Source organism: Hypomesus transpacificus, chromosome 18 (assembly GCF_021917145.1).
Source record: "Hypomesus transpacificus isolate Combined female chromosome 18, fHypTra1, whole genome shotgun sequence".
NCBI classification, from domain to species: Eukaryota; Metazoa; Chordata; class Actinopteri; order Osmeriformes; family Osmeridae; genus Hypomesus; species Hypomesus transpacificus.
Window position 1 is genome coordinate 5,729,209 of NC_061077.1, and position 20,316 is coordinate 5,749,524.

At 46.0% G+C, this 20,316-nt stretch overlaps 3 protein-coding genes across 4 annotated transcripts; 2 read left to right on the forward strand and 1 right to left on the reverse strand.

Moving 5' to 3' along the window:
• The first annotated feature begins 23 nt into the window (after positions 1 to 23).
• On the forward strand, positions 24 to 1,626 carry LOC124480466 (proteasome subunit alpha type-7-B-like). The gene is made up of 7 exons (XM_047039802.1): positions 24 to 286; positions 394 to 520; positions 675 to 799; positions 912 to 1,034; positions 1,118 to 1,237; positions 1,321 to 1,383; positions 1,455 to 1,626. The coding sequence occupies exons 1-7, from the start codon at positions 191 to 193 to the stop codon at positions 1,539 to 1,541; spliced, it is 741 nt and encodes a 246-aa protein (XP_046895758.1). The 5' UTR covers positions 24 to 190; the 3' UTR covers positions 1,542 to 1,626.
• A 94-nt stretch (positions 1,627 to 1,720) lies between these two features.
• Positions 1,721 to 5,314, reverse strand: lsm14b (LSM family member 14B). 2 transcript variants are annotated; one of them, XM_047039801.1, is made up of 8 exons: positions 4,167 to 5,314; positions 3,908 to 4,071; positions 3,705 to 3,834; positions 3,379 to 3,570; positions 3,127 to 3,207; positions 2,835 to 2,993; positions 2,371 to 2,512; positions 1,721 to 2,292 (listed from the first exon to the last, which is right to left on the reverse strand). In XM_047039801.1, the coding sequence occupies exons 1-8, from the start codon at positions 4,285 to 4,287 to the stop codon at positions 2,133 to 2,135; spliced, it is 1,149 nt and encodes a 382-aa protein (XP_046895757.1). In that variant the 5' UTR covers positions 4,288 to 5,314; the 3' UTR covers positions 1,721 to 2,132. The 2 variants fall into 2 exon arrangements, with proteins under 2 accessions (XP_046895757.1, XP_046895756.1); XM_047039800.1 differs by having other exon boundaries at positions 1,721 to 2,295.
• A 33-nt stretch (positions 5,315 to 5,347) lies between these two features.
• LOC124480464 (transcription initiation factor TFIID subunit 4-like) lies at positions 5,348 to 12,828 on the forward strand. The gene is made up of 16 exons (XM_047039799.1): positions 5,348 to 5,627; positions 5,785 to 6,567; positions 7,572 to 7,726; positions 7,893 to 8,009; positions 8,112 to 8,231; positions 8,415 to 8,537; positions 8,633 to 8,722; positions 8,940 to 9,179; positions 9,384 to 9,519; positions 10,221 to 10,332; positions 10,489 to 10,658; positions 10,734 to 10,864; positions 10,971 to 11,096; positions 11,257 to 11,313; positions 11,450 to 11,569; positions 11,667 to 12,828. Exons 1-16 carry the CDS (start codon positions 5,363 to 5,365, stop codon positions 11,832 to 11,834), a joined length of 2,913 nt encoding a protein of 970 aa, XP_046895755.1. The 5' UTR covers positions 5,348 to 5,362; the 3' UTR covers positions 11,835 to 12,828.
• Positions 12,829 to 20,316: the final 7,488 nt, after the last annotated feature.

Genomic DNA, 20,316 nt, shown 5'->3' on the forward strand with positions numbered 1-20,316 from the left:
GCTTGGTCTATGGCCGCATAAATCAAGCAATTGCGCATGATGTCTGTCAGAGGCGCTGTAGCACATTTCTCATGAATTTGCTGCATCATAAAGCTGAATACTTTCACTTTTATTTTAGCATAAGGAAGCAAGTTGACAAATAGCTTGAACATAATTCAGTTTTCTTTTTCTTTTAAAATAAACTGGGATCATGAGCTACGATCGTGCCATCACAGTTTTCTCACCTGATGGACACCTATTTCAGGTGGAATACGCACAAGAGGCTGTAAAAAAAGGTTCAACTGCAGTACGTAATGTGATTCCTAAGTTTCCTTTCTGGAATAATCAAACATACATGTCAAATGCATTTAGTGTATGTTTTCTAAACATAGTTTGATAATAAATTGTTGTAAGGTTGGAATACGAGGAAAGAATATAGTTGTTCTGGGAGTGGAGAAAAAATCTACCGCCAAACTTCAAGATGATAGGACAGTGCGAAAAATCTGCGCCTTGGACGACAATGTCTTCATGGCATTTGCCGGTGAGCCTGCCAATTCCACGCTCATCTGGCTCATATGAGACAGACTTGTCACTAACAAATTAAATTGGCAATAGCTGTGGATGTGCAAAGTAATCTGGGTTATTTTAATTTTGCGTTGAATAGTGCTAATCGTTAACATGTTTTTCCTGATCAGGGTTGACAGCAGATGCCAGGATCGTCATTAACAGGGCCAGACTTGAGTGTCAGAGTCACAGACTCACTGTGGAGGATCCAGTCACAGTGGAGTACATCACACGCTTCATATCCACTATTAAACAGGTGAAATGGAACACATTCAATACACTGTCAATATTCTGTTAACATTTAGACTGAATGTTTAAATCACAACTCATCTTTGCTGCTGTGAGCTGACAGACATCCTCTCTTCTAGCGGTACACCCAAAGCAATGGACGGAGACCATTTGGGATCTCCTCTCTCATTATGGGTTTTGATTTTGATGGAACTCCGCATCTGTATCAGACAGACCCCTCAGGAACCTACCATGCCTGGAAGGTAAAGATTCCAAAACCAACCTCTTTGCAGGGAAGAGCAAAACACGAAAGAATAACATGAAACGTGACATTTTATTTAAATAGGCAAATGCCATCGGAAGATCTGCAAAGACTGTGCGTGAGTTTCTGGAAAAGAAATATAACGCTGTGAACATGGAGTCTGACACAGAGGTCATTAAGCTGGTTATCAAAGCGTTGCTCGAGGTGAGACTAATCACCTTTCTCCTACTGTACTTTGTGCTTCTTGTAATATCCATTGTTCCACAAAGCCTTATTTTACTTCACAGGTTCTCCAAGCAGGTGCAAAAAACATGGAGGTGGCCATTATGAAGCGTGATGAACAATTGAAGGTCTGTGTAAACCACCAATGTCATCATGATAAGTACATGTACACCATAATAATCCCTTTACTCGTCTCTAGATTCTAACCCCAGAGGAAGTTGAGGAGCATATTGCTGCCATTGAGAAAGAGGAAGCAGAGCAGCCGAAGAAAAAAGGGACCATTTGAAGAACACATTCCTTTTTCAACAAGTCAGACAACTCAGAATATCCCCTTTTTTCAGACTATAATAAATAAACATGTTTAACAAACACCAGATGTCTCCTCTAATGGAACAAGTCAATCAAGAAAAGATTAGCAATATCCCATGTTTAATCGTAGATTTCACTCAATTTTCTCAAAATGATAGAAAACAAATCTCTACATGGGAATTAGTCTAAGGCAGAATAGTTTATCTATATTAAGTTATTTGCACATTATTTACATCAACACAAAATTCAATCACCAACTACACTACATTAGGATGACCACCATTATGTATACTTATGTAGTAAGTGCTGACAGTCTACAAATACTGAAAAGCATTGGCAGATTTTAAAGCAAAATACGTAAAACAATGTACATTAAACAATCACTTGTTATGCAACCCTGTACTGTAGTCAAATCAAAATATTTTAAGTTACTGGTCAAATTAGATGGTGGTAAAAATGCGGTAGATAATTCTTAAACAAAAAATGTATGGATAAACATACAAGACCATAAAAGATGGTCTAAAGGGCCAATCCAAGTTCCAAATTAGGCTTTTAGGGGGCAGGGAGCTCACAGCCTCCCACTCCCAGCTCTCACAGATGGCAGACGCTGTGCGGACCCCTGTCCTCTGCGTCCACGGTAGCCCCCACGGAAACCACGGCCCCTCAGGAACCGACCAGGAACCCCAAAAGTCTCCACATTAAGCTTCCGCTCCTCTGCCCAGGTAGTTCTTCTGGGAAGCATACAAACAGTGCTTTAAAATACCAATATTTTTTATGAAATGAATGATAAGCCTTCAAGAGTTTACCTGGGTTTGTTATCTGAAGAGATGTTATCAAAGAAACACTTTGCTTTGTCATAGTAGCACTTGGGCCCAAATGGATCCTCAGCCATAGTCTTCTCAATGATTGGCCTGTCCGTTCCAGGGTCCTGAGTCTCCTCCCCATTATCTGGAAAGAAGTGAGTTTTTCCTTGTCTTCCTTGAGGGTTTAGGTTGGTTGAGGGTCAGTTCTATGGGCGTATGTGAAGCCAACTGACATGCTTGTGTAAAAAGGGCTACACAAATACATTTTGATTTGAAAGAAATAAACTCACGGTGAAATAACCCAGTGACCCTCCATCCTTTCCAAATGTAGGCAGCACATTCAAATAGGTCCTTCTCCATATTTCAGTGTCAAGTGAGCAAATTAATGGAACCCTTGGTAATGCTAATGTGTAATCATGCTTTACATGGGCAAGAATATTACATGGAAAATTGGTTACACAATGGACCTTTTATGTTCAACTTGTCCTGCAGTTCCATCTCCAGCTCCCTGCTGAACTGAGCATTTGCAGAATCAAAATCAAAGTCTGTCTCAAACTTCAGGGTGCTAGGCTTGGAGCCTCCCACAAGGAGCTGACCCCTGCCTCGGTTCCTGGACCTACGAGCGCCTAAAAAAATCAAATAATTTCTTGTAAGAATAATTATTTTGCATGTATACTGTAAGAAAAATAATCCAACTCAAATGTTTAGACTTGACTTCCTTTCAGTTGCTTTTCACAAAAGCAAAGTCCATCTTTTTACCTTGTCTCTTTCGTGGTGGGGGTTGGTTTTCATCATTGCCCTCATTGTGTACTTGAGATGCTCTGCGCTGATCTGCCCCACCTGAAGGTGAAATTGGTTAGGGTTATGGAGGTTCAGGCAGTTTTGATCACATCAGTGATGTGTCCATTGGGCCATAAACCCTACCCTTCGTCCACAAATCAGACCCTCTCCAGTTGTCCACGCCAGCAGCAACCTAGCCTGCTTCCAGGATTAACCTTGCCGCCAGCTTACCCGTTTGCCCAGAGCGTCTCGGAGTCTGTGAGCTTCCCCCCTCCCTTGCTCGCTGGGGCCTGCTGGTCTCCCTGCGCTGGTCTTGGGATATAGTTGAGCCCCTCTTCTGCCTAGCCTTGTCTGCAGGTACAGTCTGAACAGCCTGCTCCACCATAGGACCTCTTCTCACTTGAGGGCCTTGTAGTCCAGGACCTGGGAGAAACAAGGATTAGCAAGTTAGGGGTTGTGTCATGAGTCACTATTTAAACCTCTAATCTATAATGAAATATTAATCTGAAATCGATAATTTTTTATTGCACAAACTGCATATTCCTTCACTGACTCACCAAGGCCAAGTGCAGCAGCATACTGTTGGTTAAGCAGAGAGCTGGCTGCGAGTTGGTTGTATGACGGCATCCTGAATGGACTGAATGGTCCCTGAGCAGAATAGGAGCCTGAAGAGGTGCCTAGGGAGGACTGGACCACCCAGAGTAGGAAATAAACACATGTAACAAAGCCTTACAGAAACATAGCAGGTTTGTGAGGTTACCTGCACTATAGCAGGATCCTGGGGAAGGCCATGGTGAGACTTTGGAGGCTCACACAAGGTGATGTCTTTGATGTCACTTCCTCGGAAAATGATATATTCATATATGTCATCTTTAGGTGGTGTTGGCCTGTCTGTGGGTCTTCCTTCCGTTCCAAACGACCTCACTGTCCAAAACAGACAGAGGATGCAGAGGTGAAATAGCAATTGTGGTTTACTATCTACTCAGCTACATGACTTGAGCAGAGAATGCACAACTCACCTTTGGCCAAGACCACCGTTGAATTCACCGTGTCAATAGTATACAAGATACCTTCATAACGATTTTGGGCCTTGGAGATCAATCCTATTTTACTACCAATATAGGGTGTTCCGCCGCTCATGGCTGATAAACAACAATATTCGTTCTACTCCCTGCGTTTTTGTTTTCTTGCTTGAGCACATGCCTCCAAATGACCGACAATTAGGACGCATTTTATAGAGAAAACCATTTATACAGGGGAGCCACGCCTATTCATTTAGAGGCACCTGTTCCCCGGGTTTTGGAGTGCGCGCATGCGTCATATCGTGCTTATTTTTTTTTTTTCGATAGGAGGTAAGTATTATATATCTTCAGTTTTATTGTTCACAATTTACCTTATTGATAGACATCTGCCCAATATGCTTATGTCCCCAAAATAATAAATAATTATAAATGTGTGGTGGTGTTTTAACAATGATTGTTAAAATACAGGATTGAACAGTATCTTAAACATTTAGCTGTTAAAACCCTAAAGCAAATTATTGCCTATAAATTTGCATTAAGATATGTGTCCCTTTATGTCAGGATTGATGCATGCACTGAATCATATTTTCAAGTTTAGATTTTCCAAAAATCTAGTTTTTAATCATTTTATTTGTTTACTTAACGTAACACAATTTTCAGGTGCAACCTAAACCTGCTGGACATTTATTATCATACAAATTGCTAATCCATCACTTCAAAATGTTACCGTAAAACTAGTTTATAGAATGCCAGAGCATGGAAAGACTGGTCCCATACTGCCATCAGTCGTGCAAGAAAGTTGATCAGTCGCATGTTCGGTTTGACAGCGAGCGCATGATAGCGCTCTCGTGCGCGGTAGCAGCTGCTGTCAGACTATAGAAAAAACAACGCAGCCATTTTGAGCCTGGTGCAAAAACTCGTAAATTGACAAATAAGTTAATGTTACGTTCTTTAGAACGGGCGAAAATCTATATCAATTGATAACATTATCGACATCCTATTGCTCATTTCCATTTGGCAACATAGACACCGAGAGTAATCCTCAATCTGTCGTCCTATTTTTGCTGTGCTATCCCATCCGACTGGCATTCTGAAATGCAACTTGCAACCATTTGTCCCAAGCTTTAACTCCAGAAATAACCAATCACAGCCCTTTAGAATCTTGTGTCAGGAGCGGTATAGCCAATCCACGCATGCGTCTCACGAGCGAACGTAACAGGGCAAAGATGGCGGCGGGTTCCGATTTGCTGGATGATGTTTTCTTCAACACAGAGGTGGACGAGAAAGTAGTTAGTGATCTAGTTGGATCTTTGGAGTCTGAGCTCACGGGATCGGGTCACGGAGACTCCACGGTCAGGGTCCAGTCTTCAGCAAATCACATTCGCAACTCAGCAGTAAGTGGCAATTCCAATGTCCAGGGAAGCAAAATGGGACTTTCACAAGAGCTTGCTAAAGCAGGTAAGATAGCTCCGCGGCTGACTCTGGTTAGCTGGCGCGTTGATATTGTGATTCAATCTGCTTTCAAATTCAGTATTAATTGACAGAGCTATCACTAATGAATTTTCCGGAATAGACGACATCCTGCCCTCTCACTCGTTTGTTTTCGCGGCTCTAGGGACTGGTGGAGTGCAAGGCGGTGTCATTAATAGTACGAGGTCCCAAGGTTCAACCATGGATGCAGCAGCCGGGACCACAGCGGCATCGGGAATGACAGACGGTCAAAGCAAGTTGGGGACAGTCGGTGGGATTGTAACGGTGGCAGGCAGCGGAAAACCTGACACAACTGGTGTGCAAACTTTGAATGGAAGTAGCGCAGTGATAAACTCTCACAATTCGGAAAGCTCAACTAATAGCGGTAGCAACAACACTTCACCAGCTACCACTATTGTCAACAACGGACCTGGCTCTGGAGTCAAAGGAAACGTAATTCTTTCATCAACCTCTGGCACTGTCATTCAAACTCCTTTAATGAATACACATAATGCTGTCACATCGACTGTAATATCTCAGCCTTCCTCCACTTTGAACAGTGTGCCTACCGTCACACTCGTGAGGCCGCCTATGCAAACCCCCGGAGCAAACACTCCGCAGAGCGGGAGCAACACCGTTCTGACATCAGCTGTCAGCGTTGCCAATCCTGCATGTTCAGGACCTCAGACTAACAAATTCGAAACACCAAAAACGATTATTCAAACAACAGCACAGAATACGGCGTCCAGTGCTACAGCTGCAGTGAAAAGCCCGACGACTTTACAAAACGTAATAAGGACTTCCATCCCAACATCAATTGCTGCGAATCCTGGCGGAATACGAGCAATTGCTCCGCAAGTGTTGGCACCACGGCTTGCCCAGCCTCAACAGAATGCTCCAAACATCCAAAACATTCAGCTTCCGCCAGGTAATTCAGATTTGTTTTTAAGTACCCCTGTGTAGATTACCTTTTGTTCAAAATTAGGTACCAATTTTGAAACATCATCTCCTTTCCTAAATTAATATCAGTAAATGTACAGTAAACTTGTTTAGTTAATAGTTACCTTTCTCAGGAAATCGTTGCAATAGCATACAGGCTCCCATTATTTGAAGAGAAAAATTGCTCAGTAGCAACTCGTTCTACCTCCTCAGTGTCTATGTGAGAGTGGGTTTGTATGTTGCACCTCGCAGTGTGTTTTGTCTCTTTTCAGTTGAGGGAACAGTATGGATTCTGTCTATAAGGGTTGGCTCAGAGCAGGTGGGGAATGGTGTTGGGTTATTCTCTTTCTGAGGTGCTGGCCAGACTTCAAACATGAGTGGACCCTGTATCAAGGGACACTCTGACATCAACAAGGATAGGCTTAGCCAAAAAAGTGTTTCAGCAGCATGTATGTCAAATGAAGCAATCTCAATAAATTGATTATTTCAGATTTCTGACTGCCCAGCTCTGTTCCTGAGAGCCTTGCTAATCATTCAAATCTGACAGCAGTTAGTTGACAGTTACTAGTAAAGTTGCAGAATGCAGGAAACCTGTTGCCTATAATTAGGAATATATTATATATTTGGGAAACTTGAAACAACTGGTGTTCAAACTTGAATTGAAGTAGGTCTAAGTTGTGAAACTGTCAAGTTGGAAAGCTCATATAATTGCGGTCTCAACTGCACATCCTATGTTGTCACAAAGGGAAATGATGGGTTATTTGAGAAGAAGAACAAATTCTACATTCTGCTCAATTTCTGTATTTTGCAGTTTGGGTCTATGTATTCATTGTAATGAGGCAAATGTTCTCATGGAAATTCTAAGATCATGTTTTCAACATCTGCCCACCTATGGTCACAGCATGGGTGTGTCTATGTTAGATGTTCGAGTCCTGGTACTGAGCGCTGCTTGACTTGTCACCCTGACCCTTCCTGACCTGCGGGTGTGTGCAGGGATGGTCCTGGTGAGAAGTGAGACTGGGCAGCTGTTGATGATCCACCAGCAGACCCTGGCCCAGATGCAGGCTCAGTCCCAGTCCCAAAGCGCCATGGCCCCACGGCCAGCCACGCCCACCAGCACTCCCTCTGTCCAGATCAACTCTGTTCAGGTACTGCAACAGACACACCTTTAACATTTGACAAACACCCTATCACACCCAGCTACAGATGGATGACGTTGCTCATATAAACACAGCGTACTCATGATCCGTGTGTTTCTCACCTCCTGAAATGTCATGAGGTTTGAACCCCTGTGTCCTCTCCCATGTCCACCAGGCTCCAGGGTCCCTGTTGACCCGTCAGGTGTCCCCCACCAGCATCATCAAGCAGGGTTCCCCAGTGCAGGCTGGTGTGCAGGCCACCACCACGCTCCAGAGGCCTCCGGTACTGCAGGTAGACACCACTCACCCTCGGCCGGCTTCACCACCAATCCCAGTCCTCAGACTCACCCCAGGTGGCCTTGCTCTCTAACCCTCTGTTCTCTGTGTCCTGTAGAACACCATCATGCTGGGAGGGTCGGCCAGCACCCCAGGCCAGCCTCTGGTCACGCCCTCCCCAGTACAGGCTGGCTCTGCTGCGGCGAGGACCCCCGCTCCTCCCTTGGCCGTCAGCACGGTGAGAGATCACCACTGCCCTGCCTGAACCAGGGTGTGCTCTGGCACCAGGACAGATCAGTGATGAGGGCCTTTTGATTCTTACTGTTAGTGAAATGGAAGCCTAACAGTTTCTGGACTGGGTCCAGACACCAGTGACCTAGTCATCTTTCATATGATCTAACGTGTGTGTGTTTGTCTGTAGGAGACTGTGGAGAATGTGAAGAAGTGTAAGAACTTCCTGTCCACGCTGATCAAGTTGGCGTCCAGTGAAAAGCAGTCCTCTGAGACCACAGCCAACGTCAAGGAGCTGGTCAAGAACCTTCTGGTAAAAGCCTGTCTTGTCTGTCGGTGTGTGTGTGTGTGTGTTTTTATTAGTCTTCTATTGAAGCCCTTTCTATCTGTGTGTCCCTGTGTGTGCAGGAGGGGAAGATTGAAGCAGAGGACTTCACTAGTAGGTTGTACAAGGAGCTCAACTCTTCTCCTCAGCCCTACCTTGTGCCTTTCCTCAAGGTGAGACAGCTGCCTAGCAGAACTCTGTGCTGGAGCCAGGTCCTCATCTTATGCATGTGGGCTTTGGCTGACAGCAACTGCTGTTGTAAGTCTTTTCAGGTATTCTCTTTTTACATTTCTTCCATGACACATTAAGAGCTTGCATTGCCATGCTGTAGTCGTGGTTAGACATGACCACTCCCTCAAACCGGCACTTCTCCTTTTCTGCTGTTTCCAGAGGAGTCTCCCTGCTCTGCGTCAGCTGACCCCAGATTCGTCAGCCTTCATCCAGCAGAGTCAGCTTCCCCTGCCCAGCGCCCAGCCTGCCCCCGCCCCAGCCGCCTCCACCGCCCTGACTGCCGTGGTCTTGGGGGGCCCAGCCGCCCAGAGACCCTCCCTCTCCTCCAGTAGCAGTGTGGGGGCCAAACAGTCCCCGGTGATCAGCCTGGCCCACACACCCCTCAGCAAGCCCAGCCTGGTAATGAAGCCCACAGCTCAGCCTTCACCTGGCCTGCTGCATCTGCTTCAGTCCATCAACCTGCTATTTCTGTCGCCTTTCTCTTTTTCTGGCCCTCTCTCTCATTTCCTCTCCCCCCTCTATTTCTCCTCTCCCCCCCCCCCCCCCCCCCCCCCCCACTCCCTCTTTTTTCACTTTTCAAATGTTTCCCTCCCTCCGGTCCAGATTGTGCCCCAGCAGCAGGGGGCCCTGGTGAGACCCCAGGTGACCTTGTCCCAGTCCCCCATGGTGACCCTCCGAGGACAGACCCACAGTCGCGTCATCATGGGGCAGCCGCAAATGGTCAAGCATCTGCAGGCAGGTGTGTCTCTATGTAGGCCCACTCTTGCGTTGGGGGGTTTTTCTGCTGCCAGGTCTGCACATTGAACCGTGTGAAGTGAGCACACATGCTTTGCTTTCCCGGCCCGGAGATGAATTCAGACGTGTTGACATGAGGCTCGTCTGGTATTAGTGTTTGTATGGGCCTAACCTTTCCCTGTGAGGTAGTTTTCCACTAGGCTGCCTGAGGACAAACACGCATCATGTGAACAATGGGAGTGTGAGAGACAGAGGGAGAGGGAGAGGGAGAGGGAGAGGGAGAGGGAGAGGGAGAGGGAGAGGGAGAGGGAGAGGGAGAGGGAGAGGGAGAGGGAGAGGGAGAGGGAGAGGGAGCGGGAGCGGGAGCGGTGGAAGGGCTGGATGATGGAGACAGTCAGGCAGAAGTGTATCAGCTTCATCTGTGACTGGCTGCTGTTAGGTAGCGGAGATGGCAGTAATGTGATAAGTGGGGCCGTGTCGATCGCCGTCTGCTCCTGGCTCCCTCCACACACATGAAACACTGCCCCCCTGTGGCCGAGGGTGGATGGATGTCAGTGTACACGCAGACATGGGTGTGCAGACCCAGAGACGGACCTGATTTCGTGTATTAGTTCCTGCTATCCAGCCTGCTGCTCCTCACCCCTCCCTGCCCACTGAAGCCATGAGAGTGACCAGTGTTGAGTTTAACGGTGTTGTCCCTGGCAGTGCCTGTGATGAAGCAGACTGTGGGCCCCGGGGGCCGACCAGCAGCAGGGCCCTCGTCTCTACTGACGGCAGCCCAGAGGAACAAGCTGAAGGAGGCGGGGGGAAGCTTCAGGTTACCCAACACACACTTGTGAATGAATGCATGAAAAAGCCATACTTTAATAACTGATCTCGGACATATTAATGACAGAAAGGCCTGACTTGTCTCTCTTTTCTCTCTCCTCACCATCCATGTTGTTCTGTCCCTCTCTGCCATCCCTCCATAAAGGGACGATGATGACATCAATGATGTTGCCTCCATGGCTGGAGTCAACCTGTCGGAAGAGAGCGCCCGTATCCTGGCAACAAACTCTGAGCTTGTTGGCGCGGTGACCCGTTCCTGTAAGGATGAGGCCTTCCTCGCTACCTCTTCACTGACCCGCAGAGTCCTGGAAATAGGTGAGAGAAAGAGACACACACACACACACTGACACAGCAGAAGGGTGACACACATTCACACATCTGTTTTAACAGGTAAGAAGTTTGGAGTCGCTGAACTGGGCCCTGAGGTCATAAACTACATATCCCATGCTACTCAGCAGCGACTCCAGAACCTGCTGGAGAAAGTGTCTGAGGTGGCACAGCAGAAAAACATCACATTCAAGGTGAGCCCACACTACTGGGCTGGGATCCACTCCTGAAACACTGAGCTGGTATTTGTAAATCACACTCTCCATCTTTTCTCCCTCCCTCCCTCCATGGGCCCATCAGGAGGATGATAAGCACGAGCAGGCGAGTGATGTCCGGGCTCAGCTCAAGTTCTTTGAGCAGCTGGACCAGATGGAGAAGCAGAGGAAGGAGGAGCAGGAGAGGGAAATCCTCATGAAGGCTGCCAAGGTAACTGATCCCAGGACTGCTACATAAACACCCAAAACGTTGTAGCTCACCAAGACCTCATTTGACCCAGCGTCCTGGCTCACCTTATCATCACACTAGGATCTTTAGCCCCATCTAGTGGCTGTGAATAAGAGTGCTAAACGTGGTTCTTCACCTGCAGTCTCGGTCGCGGCAAGAGGACCCTGAGCAGCTCCGGCTAAAACAGAAGGCCAAAGAGGTGAGAGGAGAGAGCCCATGTATGTTTTTAAATGGGATGTGCTTGGATGAAAAGAACAAAAAAATGGGAAAATGTTCATCTGTTAACAACTGAAGATGACACAACTCCTGTGTGTGTGTGTGTGTGCGCGCTCCAGATGCAGCAGCAGGAGCTGGCCCTGATCAGACAGAGAGAGGCTAACATGACTGCCCTGGCAGCCATCGGCCCCCGCAAGAAAAGGAAGATGGACTCTCCCATCAGCGGGGCCACAGCTGAGGTACAAGCCCCTGGTGCTGAGCAGCCAGACGCTCCTTTTACAATCCCCACACATTACCGTTACCATGACTACGTACTGTCTGTCTCTCTGTGTCCAGGGCTCGAGCTCTGGCCCCTCCCGGGAGGGGGGGTCGGGAGGGGGGGGCTCCAGACAGTTCACCCGCCAGCGCATCACCAGGGTCAACCTCAGGGACCTGCTTTTCTGCCTGGAGAATGAGAGAGAGACCAGCCACTCCCATCTCCTCTACAGAGGCTTCCTCAAATAGTACAGAGAGACCCAGGCCCCACCCAAAAGACTACACTGACCAGCTACACTCAAACTCATCAAAATGTGACAGAGGATGAGCCCTCCCTGTTATGCGTACATCCTCCTCCTAGGTCATGGCACAGAGGGACAAGAGAGCAGCAGTGTGCTGAAGAAGCACTCATGTTGTGAAGTGCTCATGGAGACCAGAATGGGCCTGGGGGCCTGGCAGGCTCCCACCAGACCTGTCATAGACTGCCTCTACTGCCTCTACTGCCCTGATCCAGAGGCCTCTACTCAACTGCATGCTCCCCTGTTGGAGGGGAAACATCTTTACAATTGTTTTTATTTAAACATTTTAATAGAAGTGGGCTTTTGTTTTACCAGGTCTAACAAACCAGTAAATGCAGTCAAATCATGTATCAAACATTCTAACATAAGGCTTACATAAGACCTGGGCAAAACTATGGTTGATGACAATGTTGATTCTAGTTATGGACACAGTTTAATTTTGTTATTTTACTTACCATAGAACTATTTAATGCTTGTGGATTATTTTAACTTAACTAATAGTCTTGTCTTCTGCTGAGTTGCCTTCTTGCCAAAATAAGCCATATGAATCATACATGTTGAACTCTTCAGGTTAGGTAGTGTTAGTTTGAATCTGATAGGAGCAACACTCTGTCTCTTAATGTAACTGTATTTGTACTCCTTTCAGCTTTGGATTATCTGTTTGTCCCTTGTGTGCAATTGTTTTTGACTTGGTTTGAAAAGAGTTATAATTATTTATGTCTGCGTGTGCGTGTGCGTGTGCGTGTGTGTGTGTGTGTGTGTGTGTGTGTGTGTGCGTGCGCGCGTGCGTGCGCGTGTGTGCGTGCGTGCGTGCGTGCGTGTGTGTGTGTGTCCGTCCTCTGGCCTGCTGGAGCCTCTGCTGTGGTGGGTCAGAGTGTTGGACACACTGTCAGACCTGCCACAACACACACCCCACCAACAGGATAGACTCATTACTATTTTTGCAAAACAAAACGGAAAAGAAGAAGCTGATTCACAATAATTCATGACTGATTGCACTTGTTTCAGTAAGACAGACTATTTCCCAACGCTGGATGCCTGGAGGCACTAGTGTGTAGCTGTGCTGACGGACTGCACCCGGACACATCTGCTTTTGGAGTCAGTTGGTCAGGAAGACTCGCCCATTTTCTATCTTTTTTATATTTCCTAGAGCACATACTAATTGGTTCTTTATACTTGTTTAGTCATATTTTATGAAAGAATGTCTATGGATGGAACTTTTATGATATTCTTCAGTTTGTCCAAGTCTTTTCTGGGTCTGTCAAAAGAGTAGGTCAGATTTGTCTTTTTTCTAGAAATATTCCTGATAATCTGCTGATCAATCAGCTACTTTTTGCATTCTGTCTCCAAATAACCTGTTACACACCTTCTTCCCCTCATATTCATTTAATTTTCTACCAGATGACACAGTTTAAGTGAAACAGCTGAAGTATCAATATATATTGTAAATTTTGCACAGCAACTTGTTAATATGTAAATATTCTAATTGGACAAAAAAGTTTTTAATTGTATCATTTTATAGAGGATGAGTGAGGATGATCCCCCTCGTTGCAAATAAATAAGGAAAAAATACAATGTGATTCCACTTCCTTTGTTGCACTAAAGGGAATGTCATAAACCACTACATGTATCATTGCAGATATTGTAGATGTAGAAAGCTCCAGTACCAGTGTCTGTGCTTGTCATATTGATCATGCTGTTTATTAAGTGAATGCAAAGGTCCCACAGGGGGGCGCTAGTGCACTTTAATAGATCTGCATCTTTCCAACTTGAGAAAGGAGAATCCAACTCATTACACCAAAAGTCCAACGGTGTGGTGGCCACTTGCTGTATGAAGGCATGTGCCCCCAACTTGTTTGTGAGTAGGGGGGGGGGGTTAAACTGTTACTGCTTCAAGCAGAAAGGTGTTAATTGATGTGAAATAATAATAAAGAAACAAACAGTTCTTGTGGCACAGATCCAGTCTACTCAGGATCTTCGTGATGACCACCTCTTACTTCCCACTCTCACTGAGTCCAGTAGCATATCATGCTTGCTGCTGGAGAGCAGCATCGATCATCTGCTCATGTGTTCAGACTGACAGAACCCTGTTTGGGATGGAGCAGCCAGCCCAGCAGATCAACAGTCCTGTCCTCATCTGCACCTCCTCCTCGGCTCTGAGGCTGCTGCGTACCCCCATCTGGAGATAATCCATCACTGAACACACACACACACACAATTGTGAACTTTAGCAGAAACATGTTTTTGTTGGATGCTATGTATTTGATACTTGCAAGGATGTTTGCTTTGCTTCAGACAAAGTTGCTGCCTCTAAGTCAATATCCTGCTTTGTATTCCACACAGTGTCTTGTGTTCTTCAACATTATACAGCTTTAGAAACAGACATAAATCCATGCCAGTGTCCTAGTGTTCACACAATGATATCAGACGCTTGTATAAAGCTGGATCAAACCTTTTTAAAGAACCTGATTGGCAGAAATACATTTGGTCTTCTTCCTAAATACACACGCGCATAGTGCACAGACTAAAGTGGTATTAGAAAGGGAAACTAAATAGAATATTGGAACAGAATGTTTTGTTAATACAGCCACATAACAAATTGGTCTTCTACACAATCCAGTTGGCAAACTACTGTAGACTGTCCCTCAAAGAAACACCTAAAGAGCAGTCATCTGGAGTGGGACTCACATGGACCATATGGATTTAGCCTCTCTCCAGCCTTGGTGGAGGAGAGAGGAACACTGAAGAGGACTGGAGGTCCCTGAGGGCCCAGAAACAACCTCCGCCTGCATCCTGCTCGCGTAATTGAACAAATTAGCCGTGAACAGCTGTTACCTGTTAAAATGACCCGCTTTCATTTTATCGCCATGGACAAGAGGTCTGATAGCATCTGCACGCTACAGCTGTCATGCATTCTGAGTAGCTCACCCATTCCTGCTTTCAATATATCATGACAAACATAATTACTTCAACATCTCATTTTATGGATTCTACAAATAGCTAAGCGCACCCAGCATGCCAAGTGTCCATCAATTACAGCCTCAGTCTACCGGTAGGCTTGCATCTCCACCTGACTGCCTCGACTTTGTTAAGCTGTTCCTATTAATGGAAAAGAAGACTGTAATGTTATCTTATTAGAGTCTTCTGCTGGCTCATTTTTATGAAGTTACACATAACTGCATCCCATGGCCACACACCAGATGACTATCTACCAAATCACATCTGTCATACACCTGATTCCCATGTGTAATAACAACATGTTACTGTGATCACTCAATACTTAGATGGGAATACCACCATGCTCTACCTGTAACTTGTCTGTTTGTATTCTTGAGTCCCAGTGTCTCCCCTTGTCTTCCTTGTCTCCCTTCTCTTCCTTCTCTTCCTTCCTTGTCTTCCTCTGTTATCTATCCAGTCACCTTGGGGGGGATCTGCAGAGCACTGAGAAACCCAGCTGGGACTCCAGGACTCACTCGCCACACCCAGTGTGCCTGGATCATTCATTCATTAATACATTGTACAATTCATTTTAGAGTCTAAGTGCCAAATACTTTCTGTCAAGGCTAATCATATTATTATTTGTTGAGTAAACAATTATCTTTACTTCATTCACTGGTCTCTCCTGATTTAAATACACATATTAATTTGTTGGTTTGGGTTTGGAACTCAGCATATCTAAGAGGATATTCAGTTCAAATTGGAACAGAGTCTGCCAGGGAATATCTCCCCCACTCCAAAAATAGTTTTCCCATGTTTCTTCATTATTTTAAACTCTATTGTACATGAGGTAAACTTCTGAGTACAATTGCTGCAATGTGATCAATGCCAGTACAGGCTGCCTGGGTGGTGGTGGTGATTCACTTCCTAAAGTTCTCTAGGAGTTCTTGTTCAACCTATTTGAAACTGTCAGGGCATGTTAGTATTAAGCTGTGTGGGGCCTTAGCTGCTCAGAGTCCTGTCCTCAGAGAACCTTCTCATCATTAAATCTTTAGGAGACACAAGAACAGAATTGGTGTGGTAGTCAGAGGCTCCAGGAGGTTAAGAGGTCTCCACAAAGTCTTCAGAAGGAACACACACCAGGTCACAGGAACTTGAGTCTGTGACTCCTGGGTTATTAGAAATTGACATTTTTTATCAGCTTCTCCCTGGCCTGAAAAAGTTGAATAGTGATAATGCAGAAGTGTGGGGGGACTTGAAAACTTGTAACAACACAAAATTCACACACACATACACACAGCTTGAAACCACCAAAGTTTCACCACCATTTTTTATATTTGTTTAACTATTATTATTGTGTTTTCTATCGCGAATAAAGCCCTATGAGGTCGACAGAAGAAAGGAACGGTGTCTGTTTAGTCCAGCATCAGTGGTACAAACGACAGCTAGAAATGATTGATTGTCTTGAGGAAAACTCTCTGAGCACTTACTGTGTAGTCAACTATACTGCTGGCTGCAGAGTTGGGTGAAAAGCTGTGGAGAGTAATGTGATCTGGATGCTGGAATGGAATCTAAAAGTGGTTATGGCCGGTGGAATGGACCCAGCGCCCCTCTTCTCCATCTTCATTCCTCCCCAGGCATAATGCGGTCAGCTGCAGCTCCCATCCCTGGGGCCTTGTCCCCGTCACCCAGGAGGAAACATTAGCCCTGCCCGCAGGGCCCATCACCATAAACCTCAACAGAACCCTCATCCCAAACTGGCTTCTGTCACCACCATGTCTACTGATTGGTCCGACCGAGATGGTGCATTGGTTGATTGAATATGTTTTAAGGAGGTGATCTCAAGTTGTGGGATTGTCTCCTGACTCTGTTTGAGGTCCTGTTGACTGTTTGAACCCGCTCTCTGTGGAACACATACCCTCACCAAGAGTGTCTCCCTCTGCTGAAGAGTTCATGACGGGGGCAGTGCTCTATTTGCATACAGCCCAGCCGTTGCCGTTTATAAATCAGCTCTCCATGTTAGATAATAAAGGCAATGTGGCCAGGGTGTTTGTTTAGTCTTATTACAGCCAGTGACACATAACCTTCAGGGCTGCTCCATTACTGGGGGAGAACAGGCCCAGATCCCCACCGGGGCACGCCACTAAAACATACATTAGATGCATATCCTAGACAGAACACAGCTATCCCATCAGACCTGGGCCATTCCCTGCTCTCCTCCACTCACCACCGTACCTTGCTACCACATATCCCCTCCCCACCCACACCGTCTACCCCCGAAACCCCAGGCCATGAGAGGGGAAATGAGACTCTCCGAGGGAGAATATGGGGAAATTGGATAAAGAGATGGATGGATGGAGTGGCCCATGTCTACAGAGAACCCTGAGGGCAATCTCATAACTGACTGTATTGTACACTTCAGAGCCAATTTAAAAGTCTCTCTCTCTCCCTCCCTCCTTACCTGCCGTCAACCATGTCTGCATCTACATTTTTTCTGGATAAAAATCATCCAAGACACAGTCAACAAACTTTACACTTTATTCTGAATTTAATTGGTATTACAAAGAGTTTGTACTTCATAGTTAATGTCCTACACACTGAGATCCATAGTAATTGATCACGGTTTTATAATTTAATTGTAATCATTTAAATATTAATTTAATTGTATTTCTTATGGAATAAAGAGTGTGGGCCCAATATCTACAACATGAGAACCATGGCAACTATACTCTTTGCTGATAACATTGATGAAGAACTTCCTTTTTTTTATATGATGAAGCCTTCAGTAATGTGTTTTTTTCAATCTAATATGGCTGAGAAGGGGTCGGAAGGATGGAAATTGTGTCCCTGCTTGACAACCTGCATGTATCTCCAACCCCCACAGAGTCCCAAGGTTCTGTGGTAATCGTGAGCTTGTCTTCAAGTCATCAATTCACCTGTTCTTACAGTCATTAATTTAAACTCAATAAGATCAATATCTGTGTTCTCAGGAACATGATGTAAACAAACAGATTTGGATACGGTGAAGATGTTGGTATCCCTACCAAAAACGTGATAGATTTTAACCTGTTGTTGGAGAATTGGCGGTCTCATACATAAATGTAAAAAATAACAAAATAATCTTTTATTTTTGTCATTATTTTCTCATGATCTAATTGTGAATGATCAAAAGAGAACATAACAGCCTGTGTATGTCCCTCTCTCGGCTCAGTCAGTGGAGACGCCTATTCTTGCATTTGAAGTAACCTGAAGTCAGAATGTGAGAACACAAGTACTGTAGTCTAGCAGAGGTCATCATTAATTAATTTATAGGTGAGAGGGTGAGAGGGTGAGAGGGTGAGAGGGTGAGAGGGTGAGTACAAGTGACATCTGTATGTCTGGTAACATAGATGTAAAATGTATGGTCCAGGTCTGCCTCTCAGAAGAGTTTAAGATTGAGCAAATCAGTCATTCAAGTTGTTTGGAATTGTATAAATTGCTCTTTGGACATCGGTCAACATGCTTTCAAGATGTTTTACTGACGTGTGTATCCACCTTTGTAATATCAATAGCATTGATGACCTGCAAGTCAATGCTGCCAGCAGGGGAGCAAATGTTGCCTCTTTCGATCAATCTAATCACAGATGGTTCACCTGTGCTAATCTGAGACGGGTCCGACTGCAGCATGAAGTGCTCCAGATAACCAGAACCTGGCTTCCTGTGTTAATTTGAAGTGACTCATCCTGTCAACCTTGGTGGCTTACTGCTGGGAAGGACTCCCTTCCATTCTGTCTTCAACCCCCCTAACCCAAACCCCCTCATCCCTACTCCAAACCCCCTCAACCCCACTATCCCCACCACCTCCAAACCCCCTCAACCCCACTATCCCCACCACCTCCAAACCCCCCTACCCCACCATCCCCCCTACCCCAAACCCCCCTACCCCACCATCCCCCCTACCCCAAACCCCCCTACCCCACCATCCCCCCTACCCCAAACCCCCCTACCCCACCATCCCCACCACCTCGAAACATCTCTACCCAAACCCCCCTACCCCCACCATCCCCACCACCTCCACCCCCCCCCACCCTCCACCACCACACTTCTGTCTCCAGGTCCTCCCATCTTCCACCCCGTCGAGGGTCAGAGAGCAGGTGAGATAATCTGAATAGATTCGGTTTCCTGTGGATTGAAGGCCGGTGCGGTATCGATGAGACCATTGTGTGCATGTCTGTGTGTATGCACGTGTGTGTGCACGTGTGTGTGTGTATGCACGTGTGTATGCACATGTGTGTGCACGTGTGTGTGTGTCTATGCACGTGTGTGTGCACGTGTGTGTGCCTCCCTCAGACATCGACGGCGGGGGTCCTTCTGTCTGCTTGTGCATTGATGTCCCGTGACAGGTGGATCGATAGGAGGAGATGCAGCCTGCTCTGCCTCGTTGACCTGCTGTGTTAAAAGAGTAGACCTGGAGGTCATCCCCAGCTCAGACCCACCCACTCACCCGCTTATATGCTTCCGCAGACAAATGGCCCCTGTCCTCTACTGTTCTGACAGTACCTTCAGAAGAGCATTGGTATGGATGCACTGGAATATGGAGGCTGTTCATGTACAGTATGTTGGTGTCAGCACCCAATTACGTGAGCGGTTCTTTGCACAAGTAGGGCTTGTTTTCGAGCAACTGCCAACAACTACATCGGAGTGGCGATGAGGTCACCATGGCAACGTTGTCTTAAGTGGCAGCACATAAATGGAATGTTGGAGAGTGCAGTGGAAGAACAATGCCCTGCTCCTCCCTGTGTTATCACACTACCAGGGCTTTTTCTACACAGTCTCTATCATTAGCACTTCTTATTACGGCTCACCGGCAGACAGTTGACAGGGAACTTGTTTAATTGTGTTGATAGTTTGTGACTATGCATTTCATAACAGCTACTTAGCCAAGGTGAAGAGAGAAGCTCAGTCGTCTGAGTAGAATTGCAAATGGCGGCTAGTTTGATGGCTCTCAAACACGTTCTAGTGAATTTCTGTGAAAGACAATCCTCACCACTGAAATGATGAGAGATACTGATAAAACGGATGGCATTTTGATCAAGGTTGCTAGAAATCTGTGCCATACCCCCTCCCCCTGATGAGTACCCCCTGGTCTGCATGCTCACTGATGGCTTCTCCTAATCCAGTTATCATGCAGTTTGCACACTCGCTCTATCAAGGTGAGTGTTACTCTATATGGGACTGGAGGCCTCCCATCAAATTGCATTCTGCCTTTCCAGGACCCAAATCAAATGCCGTTACCAAATCACATATAACCCTTAGGTTCAATCTGGTCTCCCCTGCTGCTTTTTGCTGCAAGGAACATTTCAGAGAGTTGATAGACTGGATGAAACGTGTGGGACTTTGACTGAATAGTAAACAGAGGAAATATTCAGGACAACTTTCATTCCATCAATATGGGAGGATCAGTCCAGAGCTCCGGAACTAGAGGAGGTTTTCAGGACGATATTAATCATTTAAAA

Excerpts from the sequence above, each read along its gene's own strand:
- LOC124480466 (XM_047039802.1), top strand. The coding sequence starts at position 191 with ATGAGCTACGATCGTGCCATCACAGTTTTCTCACCTGATGGACACCTA. Across the intron at positions 800-911 it reads TCATATCCACTATTAAACAG|CGGTACACCCAAAGCAATGG; the intron begins GTGAAATGGAAC and ends CCTCTCTTCTAG. Across the intron at positions 1,384-1,454 it reads AGCGTGATGAACAATTGAAG|ATTCTAACCCCAGAGGAAGT; the intron begins GTCTGTGTAAAC and ends ACTCGTCTCTAG.
- lsm14b (XM_047039800.1), bottom strand. The coding sequence starts at position 4,287 with ATGAGCGGCGGAACACCCTATATTGGTAGTAAAATAGGATTGATCTCC. Across the intron at positions 2,994-3,126 it reads CCCACCACGAAAGAGACAAG|GCGCTCGTAGGTCCAGGAAC; the intron begins GTAAAAAGATGG and ends TGATTTTTTTAG. Across the intron at positions 2,296-2,370 it reads TCTTCAGATAACAAACCCAG|AAGAACTACCTGGGCAGAGG; the intron begins GTAAACTCTTGA and ends TATGCTTCCCAG.
- LOC124480464 (XM_047039799.1), top strand. The coding sequence starts at position 5,363 with ATGCGTCTCACGAGCGAACGTAACAGGGCAAAGATGGCGGCGGGTTCC. Across the intron at positions 7,727-7,892 it reads TCCAGATCAACTCTGTTCAG|GCTCCAGGGTCCCTGTTGAC; the intron begins GTACTGCAACAG and ends CATGTCCACCAG. Across the intron at positions 11,314-11,449 it reads TAAAACAGAAGGCCAAAGAG|ATGCAGCAGCAGGAGCTGGC; the intron begins GTGAGAGGAGAG and ends TGCGCGCTCCAG.